Source organism: Mya arenaria, chromosome 7, assembly GCF_026914265.1.
Source record: "Mya arenaria isolate MELC-2E11 chromosome 7, ASM2691426v1".
In the NCBI taxonomy this organism is placed as follows: domain Eukaryota; kingdom Metazoa; phylum Mollusca; class Bivalvia; order Myida; family Myidae; genus Mya; species Mya arenaria.
The window spans coordinates 27,317,790-27,327,726 of NC_069128.1; the positions used below are offsets into that span (position 1 = coordinate 27,317,790).

At 36.0% G+C, this 9,937-nt stretch overlaps 1 protein-coding gene across 1 annotated transcript; it reads left to right on the plus strand.

The window, feature by feature from the left end:
* Positions 1-770: 770 nt before the first annotated feature.
* Positions 771-3,769, plus strand: LOC128239858 (glyoxylate reductase/hydroxypyruvate reductase-like). Its single transcript, XM_052956304.1, has 4 exons — positions 771-1,097; positions 1,653-1,823; positions 2,095-2,187; positions 2,828-3,769. Exons 1-4 carry the CDS (start codon positions 773-775, stop codon positions 3,328-3,330), a joined length of 1,092 nt encoding a protein of 363 aa, XP_052812264.1. The 5' UTR covers positions 771-772; the 3' UTR covers positions 3,331-3,769.
* The last annotated feature ends 6,168 nt before the right edge of the window (positions 3,770-9,937 follow it).

A 9,937-nucleotide genomic window follows, 5' to 3' on the forward strand; every position in this document is an offset into this window, starting at 1 on the left:
TGAGTATTGGCTTTTATAGAGCTTGTTTGCGTTGTTTGATAATCAACCATAATGAGGTTTTATTTTTATAGTGTTTTGGCAAAATTGTTTTTCGTAAAATTGAATAATTCAAGAACCTTCTGATAAATCTCATGCTGCCTTACTAATTTTCGAAACATACCTGATGTTTTTACATGTTGAAGGGTAATACCGACTTTTCTGTTTGAAGGTAAGAAATATTATTACTTGGAATTCGTACGTATACCTGATATTGAAATGCCCCTGATCGTCTGGAATATTAAAATGTACACGGGATGTATGGGATACAAACGCATTCCACGTAACCGTGTTTTTTTAACAATATAGTCTTTTCCATGAATATAATTTTCAACCACGGAAACGTGTATTCATTTATTAAAATGAAAATTGTGTGCAAACTAGTATTCTTTTTTGAAGATCTCCGAATTTGAAAAAAAAATATGGGCAATATATTTTATTCAAAACGAACATATCTGTCTATTATCTCGAAGGCGCATCAAGCGTTATTTTTTACTTAGTTCCTATAGCGACTAAATACATAAGAGTACAGTTGGAGTACAAATCTCTTACTTGCTTATCTTATTACATTAACAGCTTTATACATATTGCAGATCAGAATGAATCCAAATGACTACTTTTCTGATATTAATCGTTTTAAATTAAATACTTAACCTCCTAGTGGCCGGGTTTGTCAGAGCGAGTGGAACGTATTTTTCTACACTTAGTTCGGGACACCGGCGTATACACTTTCAACATGATGCGACCTAGATTTCTTATCAGGTCATTTAAACATATTCAAGCTAGTGTATTTAGCTCATCTTATCTACATTTTAAATCTGGACGAATTTCTCAAGCTTGTAAACTTAAAGCCATGTCAACTAGTTCAAGACCAAAAGTGTTTGTTACAAGGCGTGTGCCTGAGGATGGAATTAATTTACTCAAGGAACATTGCGAGGTGTCTCAATGGAACTCTGATGATGCTATTACAAGAGAAGAGCTTATACGTGGAATTAAAGGTGTTGATGCCCTATTCTGTTTGTTAACAGACAAAATTGATGAGGGGATTCTGGATGCTGCAGGTAGTTTAAGTTTTATTAAGGTACGGGTTGTATTCAATCAATGACAGCTAAACTAAAGTGAAAGTAGAAAATGGCTCGGTGTATTGGTCGGCTTCTGCGGTCTTCATATGCGGAAAATACGGTCAACGTCAGTACGGCATTATGTACACTACCTTTGTAAAAATAACTGATGCTAATTAAAAAATGGTATTATCTCTGTATATGTGTTGTCCTGAATTAGTATAACATTATAATTATATGTTATATAATCGTCTGTAAATTATTTGAAGTTGAATATATGATGATGCGTTTATATATTTGTATAAACACCAGAAAGGTGAACGTCAGCAAATAAATAAGCAGATACACATTTTTAATTCATAGACACAACCAACTTCCGGTGTTCAGCTTATATAACCAATCGTCATGTATCACATATTCGTATTTTGTGAATGTTATCAAGTACTCAATTATTAGATAAATTAATAAATTTGAATTTATATACTCCTAGAAGTGTAATAAAACATTCAAAACTGCAGCAAAAACTTCATATAAACAATATGCTTTTATTTGCAGGTGACTCATTGCGGGCTATCGGGACAATGTCAGTCGGGTATGACCATATCGACCTCGCGGCCTGCAGAAAGCGAGGAATACCGGTGGGGTACACCCCTGATGTGCTTACCAGTGCTACTGCAGAGCTCACCGTTGCTCTGCTGCTTAACGTATCTAGGCGACTAGGAGAAGGTAGGTGTGTTTATGATCGTCTGCAAAATTGAAGTATAAACTGTTGTGAGTTTGTTATTCTGTGGGACTATTAAGTATTACATAATGGATTTTGGTTTTAGAACATCGCTTCAATTCTTGCGAAAGGGACTCACAGTTTTGCATATATCAGTGTTGCTAGTGAACAATTACTGCAGTGTTCATATTGAAAAAAACACCTGAATATTATTTGTGAAACTGTTTGTGTCGTTGACGTCTCATGTCAAAACATTACCATTTATTGTGTATTTAGGTGTGGAAGCTGTAAAGGACGGGAGCTGGGGAACTTGGTCCCCACTCTGGATGTGTGGACAGGGGCTTGATGGCGCAACAGTCGGTATTCTAGGTAAGTGAAATTATGGTATTTTTTTTTTCCTTATGTAAGTTTGTGCCTTGGTCGTGCAAAAGCAAGTTTTAGCCTTTTAATGTATTTCCATACTGTAACTCAATTGTTAAAATGTATGATTGAGCGCTCGTTAACCAGGTATTTTAAACTCCAAGTTAATTCGTACTTTCACTGAACGTACAAGCCAGACGGATGATGAAAATTGACATAAATGTAAAGCAGCATGTAAATAGGTGTACCTGGTGTGTAGTATGTGGCTGCCTCCGGTTAAAGTAGAGTTATAGCCTCTGACATAGTTCAAAATTGCATAAAATGTCATTTTCACGTCAACGTTTCGCAATTTTTTATTTATGGCAAAATTACGAAACTTGAGAGGAAGGTTAACCAGTATGTAAAGTTTTGAATCAGGGGTCTTGTTTGTGGCTGTGCTCAGCAAAGTAATGGCTCATGTTTGTAATGAGTTCACTTTTAGATAATATGTCTTTAAAAATGTTGTGGCTGAAGGGATAGGTCAGTTATCAAATAAATCATATTTTTATTGATAACCAGGCCTTTGTTATAAAGTTTGTGTTTGTTGTCTTGTGATGTTGTTTTTTACTGTCAAGCATTGTTCTTTATTTTTCATTGATATTTCTTCAAGGACTCGGTCGAATTGGTTTAGCAGTGGCACAATGTCTGAAGCCTTTTGGTGTCGCGAAAATTCTGTACAGCGGAAACAGCGAGAAGGACGAAGCAAAACAGCTCCAAGCCGAATTTGTTACCTTTGACGAGCTTCTTAAAAAGTCGGATTTTGTTCTTGGATGTTGCGCTCTTACAAAAGAGAATATCGGTCTGATGAATAAGGAGGCATTTTCTAAAATGAAAAAGACTGCAGTATTTATAAACACAAGCCGAGGTGGACTTGTGAACCAAGATGATTTATATGAAGCCCTTAAGTACGGGGAGATATTTGCTGCGGGAGTAGATGTGACGTCACCGGAACCACTTCCAACCGATAGCTCTCTATTGTCTTTAAGTAACTGTGTCGTATTGCCGCATATTGGAAGTGCAACGATGAAGGCGAGGAATGCCATGTCGGAACTCTGCGCTAGAAATATTATTGCAGCACTAAAAGGAAACCCTATGTTGAAACAAGTACAATAGTACCAATAGCAATTACATGATGTATTAAGTATTTAAAGCTGGTCTATCACATATTGACAGTTTGGACCCATCTTGTTGTTCTTGTCTCAGAATCAGCTGATTTTGGTATCAATTGCTTCAATTAAGTCATATAAATTACTCACAATAGAATAGATCCATATTTATTTACTTGGTTAACTGCCAATAATTTCATTTTTCTTAAATTTTCTATAAAACATTAATTTTCGAACGTTAATATGAAAAAGCTATCTTATCTTTTGTCAGCAGTCTTGTATTATAGGTTTTTATACATTTACGCAAAAATTGGCTCATCCGAAGACAAACAAAAAGGTGTCAAAACGGTCAATCTGTGAGAGTGCAGCTTTAAATGAAATCTAATTTTAGAGGTAAATGGGTATCAAATCTGAATAGGAGAACAAATAAAGTTGAATTATCCTTTCTTTTTGTCTTGTAGTTAATACCCAGAATTGAAAATAGCATTTCAAGATTAATACATCTGTGCTTTATGAATTAAATGCATATGTAATATTATGATGATAACACTTAAACAATAACGTGATAATATTTGAAGCCATATAAAAGCCTGAACTTACCTGTTTCAATCCTTAAATACATTTTGTAAAAAATCGTCGTTTACGGAAAATTGATGAAATGTGTAAAGCGGCTCAAGCACATCCCTTACCTGAAAATCAGTGTTATTAAAGGGGCTGTACTCCGTATGATGAAATAGCGAAAAATTGTCGAAAACTAACATAAACTTGGTATTGGTGTGTACAATGCATTGAAACTTACTAACTGAAGTACCACGTAGTTTACAATTAATTTATTTTTTCGCAGTTTTTTCGTATTTTTCCATTTAAAAAGATTACTAGGTATGTCTACCTAGTAGAATTTATTCCTTATGCGTGATTAGCTTGTTAATGTTATCACGTGTTATTACCAAGTTAGGTACAGTATATAGCTTAAATATTCTAACCGTTTAGGATAAGCCTTCGTAGCACAGTGGATACTGGACTGCAATTTTGGCGACACCGGTTCGAACCCGGTCTCGACTAGATTTGTTTTTACGTTTAGGTATCTTTTTTACAATTATGATATCAAAGAATAAAACATTTTATTAAATAATTTTCCTGAGATTCGTTACAGAAAAAAACTTTTTTTGGTGCCAATCTGGTGAACAATCCCTTTAATTTCGCGTACAATGGGTCAATTGACTAAAGAATATATAGGAAAATTATTGAGTGATCTCTAACCTGTATGGTATACCACGACCAAGACAACTCTTCAATACGTTACGATTCAGTCCGAAGCATCGCTTTCATTCGAGCTCGAAATTTAACTCATGTCGTAATTAATCCTAACTGATATAACGACAATCGCCAGTAGATATTTGACTACCTAAGTTTCCACGGACTATTTCTAAAGTGTAGTAGAACCGTATCTGTGACTGACCCTTAACGAAGGTGTTGTCGTAGAATAGTCATTTCAAGGATAATCGGGACAAGGAATTCTGAATTCCCAGTTTGAAATAGTAAGAGTTTCTACGAACTAGAATAAACAGTTTGATGCAATGTCATGGCAAGGAGGCTAGGCCTTATTTATAACGATTTTCAAATATTTTCAGTCTTGAAATGTTATCTTGCGATCTTGCGTGTTCCGTCGAATGTATGATTAGTATTGAAACATTTTGAAAATTATTTTGTGTTCAGGTCGTACCCCCCATCATATCCATTCTATTTCCGTTTTTTAAAGAAAAGGATTGTATTTCTTGTGACGAATAGTTACATGCATACTGTTGGCATTAGGCGCGTGCAGTAGAATACACGTCATTGCATATTTGTGCACAAACCACTACGGGAGGTGTTGATTCTTCGTTGTTTTTCTATGGCTGCCTAACTGGAATTTCAGACAGACGAATAAATCTGCATATATAAAATTTAAGGACACCTCCAATTGATATTCTGTTGGTCGGAATTACTGCACATGTTTTTCCGAAAACGTAAGAGTAACTTGTTTTAGAGACCGCTCCTATATTGTAACCAAATAGTCAAAAAGGTCAGTCCGTTTATATATTAACAACGCGTTCCTGTACAATAGCCTTAGGCCGAATGATGCAAACCCAAAACTGAAATTATGAACAGAGCGAAACAGTGATTAACCAATGGGTCATAGACCGATGTGACTACTTTCGGTCACGTGATCAATGGCGGCAGAGTGCAAATTTTAAATGCTCTCGGAAAAATACAAAATAAAATTACTTTAGTATATCGTCTCTCTATAAAAAACTGTTGAAAAGTGATATGAACTTTTTATCTTGCGTATAGTGAATTTAAATCTACGAACTAAAGTGATTTTGATGACTTAGATACATCTGCGCAGAAAAAGTGTTCAAACAAAGGATTTGGATTATGGCGGCCAATGTTGATATCGCCTGTTCTCCGGTACTCTTAGTCTATTTTCAGTCTACATTTACATTCATTTAGTTTACTGGATATATTAAAAAGTGAAAATCATATACATGAAGTGTAACAATGTCCGACAGGGAATCAAAAAAGTCTTCAAAAGGAAACCCCAGCACGGGAAATGGAACCCCAAAGACCCAGCCTGGACAAAGGAGTATGCATGAGCACTCACAGTATCCCGGTGTGTTTATCCCACCCTACCCCGGACCCTACCCCACGTACTATACACAACCACCAGGATTTGGGGGTTACCTTCAGCAAACGCAGAGTCAAGATGGAAGTGTTCACGAACTTTTAAAAGAGGTAAACTCACGTCTCATTACAATGGAGAGCAGTATGATAAGACTTTTGCCATTAGAAAAAGATATCACTCACCTGAAATCAAAATTTGAAGCCGTCCATGATATCAACAAATCACTGTCATCAAGGCTATCAGAAGTGGAACTTTTCTGTCAAACATTCAGTGACATTGCGGATGACTTTTTATCCAGTAAACGAAGTATACAAGAACAAATAACTGATCTGAACACACAAAACACTGAGTTGCATTAACACATATTCCCAACAAAACGCAGACTTGAAATCACGGTGTCTCTATTTGCAATGTAGGCTCATGGAAAACGATCTGATTATTTTTGGTGTGGACGAGGCCCAGCAAGGCCAAAATGGACTTAACGCACGCAGAGAAAACACCGAAGAAGTCCTCCGAGAATTGCTCCGCACATAACTAGTTGAACGCCATGAAGTGTCTAGTCAGTGTGACGTCGACGTCGCTAGTATGCATTTTCCTAGAGTCCACAGAGTTGGAAAGCCGAATCAACCATCGTCCAACGGACGACCCAGACCCATAGTTGTTACCTTTGACAAATACATGCAACGTGAAACGGTACGACGGGCAGGACTTATACTTAATAAGGCCCAGAGACGTTATAAAATTTACGAACATTTCCCACGCGAAGTAGAAGAAACGAGGAAAACTCTGTATCCGCTCGTAAGGGAGTACATAGAAATGGGTCATAAGGTTTCTTTGGTTCGCAATAGGCTTTATGTGAACGGTTATATATATGATACAACTACTAAGTCATTCAACAAAGCCAACTTGATGGGCATGGACCCCCTGCGTCTGGCACCCAGAATAAAGGTGATTCCCGAAGATCGGTCCCGGGATGGAATCAAGGCGGTTTATCTCATGGCCCGCAACGGCAGTATGCAGCCGCGCCGTCAATGGCATATCGCCCCACCCAAACTCGTAGACAACCCCCCGACCATATACCGATGAGAGGACCCCCCTATCCCCGACATAACAGACCACAGGATGTAAGACCACGGCCGTCATTTCCACCAGGGTACTTCGCACAACAAACACAAGCCCAAACGTTCCGCCCAAATGATAACCAACCACTGTTTGAAACGCCGAATCGCTATTCGGTACTTGCCGCTGAGACCCCCAACCGCACCGCACTTACGGACAGTAAACACAAGGCTGTGTCGCCACTTGATCTTGAAACTGCCCCAAAGCGCGTCGATGATGCCGTATCCCCTGTACTACCGTCAGTTCCAGAGGACATCACAGCTGCCGCCAACAGTGCCGTCATCGAAATTACTAACACCCCCGCCGAACCTCCATCCACAGTGGACGCTCCCCGAAACTAGGACAGGCAAGGAGAGTCATTGCTGATCTTTGACCCCTTAAGTGACAATAGTGACCAGGTGTACGTCTGCCCTTATGCAATTTACTATAACCACTATAATGCCCGTGAATTTGTAGGAGATTATGTTCACCCGTGCATTTCGCACTCCAGTTATTCAGAGCGCGTCTTATTGAATAGAGCTAATCACTTTGGTTTAAATTGTTATAATACAAACCAGGTCAATGAATTGAAAGTGCATAAATCAACTTTAGATTTTTTGATAAATGAAAATTTGTATAAATGTAATACCTATGATAGCGTTAGTTACTACCCTAATGCAAAAGCATTACATGTTAATACATGCAATATAAATTGTTCAGATGATTGTAACTTGTATAATAATTGTTTTGATAATGGAAAAGAAACAGGCTGGCTTAGCGATTTGTGTGTTAATCGATACAACTTGAATTTTTTAGTAAATAGGTACATGCGAAATGATTGTTTTTCTAATGAAAATGAAGAAACTAATAGCTCACATAGCGAGTTGTATTCAAAGCGATATCCATTTAGATGTATTACGGACTTACTATCTGATAATGATATGTATTTGCACGGCAAAGAAAATATCGCAACGAATAGTTTACTGTTAAAAAAATGTGATTGCGATAACAATGTTTCATTAGATAATTCATTTGTTGATGAAGATACAAATATTACACATAACGCTGTAAATAACAGTACTAGAAATTTAAATTTTTTGTCTCTAAATGTCTGCGGTTTAAAATCTAAAATGAATTGTCCCGAATTCAATGATTTAATAAATCAATATGACATTGTTGGTTTACAAGAAACGCACATTGATGATTTAGATTACATAGCTGTTAAAGATTATGACATATTTACCAAAAATAGAAAAGATATTGTCGTCAAATCACGCAAATCAGGTGGAATTGCACTTATTGTCAAAAATGATATTTCCAAATATATAACGGTTTTAAATACTGATTGTAAATTAGTACTTTGGTTTTCTATAAGTAAGGATCTGGTAAAGTCAGATTCTGACATTTTATGTGGTGTTGTCTACATTGCACCTGAAAATTCGTTATATTCAAATGAAGATCCCTTCTCGGATATTCATTGTGATATCGATAAATTTTCTAATCAATATAAATATGTATGCATCTTTGGTGATTTTAATGCACGAACAAAATGTATTGATGATATTATTTTTGTTGATAAGGAATTTTCCGAAAGGCAACATTTTGAAACTGTTTACGAAGAGTTCCAGTGTGAACTAAATATGTTTGAACAATCAAAGAATGTTTATATTAAAAGAACTAATAGTGACCAATCAAGCAATAATTATGGAAGTAGACTTATCGATTTTCTATTGTTAAATAATATTTATATCATGAATGGCCGTACAAATGGGGATGTATTAGGTAAACCTACCTGTAAGGGAGTAAGTACTGTTGACTATTTTATGTTTAGTGCTAGCTTATTAAAGTACATAAATTGTCGTAATGTTATGGACTTTTGTTCAATGCTATCTGATGCACACACTCCGGTTAGTTTGAGCTACACTTTTAAAATACACAATGACAGACATAACGCTGTATGCAAGGGAGACAAACTGAAACTATGGTAAAATGAAAAAAGTAATAATTTCGTCGAAAATGTTGATCAGCAAGAAGTCTCAATTATACTTGAACGTCTTATAAGTTGTTCTGAAACAAACGTGTTTACTCAACAAATAGCAGATGACATAGTAGAGTATATAAATACCGTATTCAAATGATCATGTGAAAGTACATTTGGATATATAGACCGCAATAAATCAAACGATCAGAATACTACGAATGTTCCAAAATGGTTTGGAAATAAATGTAAAAAAGCTCGCAGGGATTTTCATCGGGCTAAATACATGTATAAACTACGTAGAAATATAGAAAACAAGGAAAATCTAAAAAGCAAAAGTAAAATATACAAGTCCACAATGACCGTATTTAAAAAAGAGACAAAAACGAAAATATAAGAAACTTGCGAAACTTGAAGAACACAGATCCGCGCAAATACTGGAAATGTTTAGGTCATAAATCTAAAAGTAAAAACGACGCCAGTCTTTCTGATCTTCATGATTTTTTCAAAACTGTATTTTTTTCGCAAGAGATAGATTCACTAAATGAAGAAACTATGGCGAATAATGAAATCAATGAAGAAATAAATTAAAGAATTACTGCTGACGAGATTGAAAAAGCAATTAAAACATTAAAAAAATAAAGCGTGTGGGATTGATCAAGTTAAAAATAAACATATCAAAAGCACATAATGACATTTAACATATAATTCTAGACAAAGGAGTTATTCCCCTGTGCTGGACAACTGGTATTATTAATCCTATATATAAGAATAAAGGAGATCCCAGTCGTCCATAAAATTATCGACCTATTACATTGTTAAGTTGCCTTGGTAAATTGTTTACATGCATACTGAATAACCGAATTGATAAATACG

Excerpts from the sequence above, each read along its gene's own strand:
- LOC128239858 (XM_052956304.1), top strand. The coding sequence starts at position 773 with ATGATGCGACCTAGATTTCTTATCAGGTCATTTAAACATATTCAAGCT. Across the intron at positions 1,098-1,652 it reads GGGGATTCTGGATGCTGCAG|GTGACTCATTGCGGGCTATC; the intron begins GTAGTTTAAGTT and ends TTTTATTTGCAG. Across the intron at positions 2,188-2,827 it reads CGCAACAGTCGGTATTCTAG|GACTCGGTCGAATTGGTTTA; the intron begins GTAAGTGAAATT and ends TATTTCTTCAAG.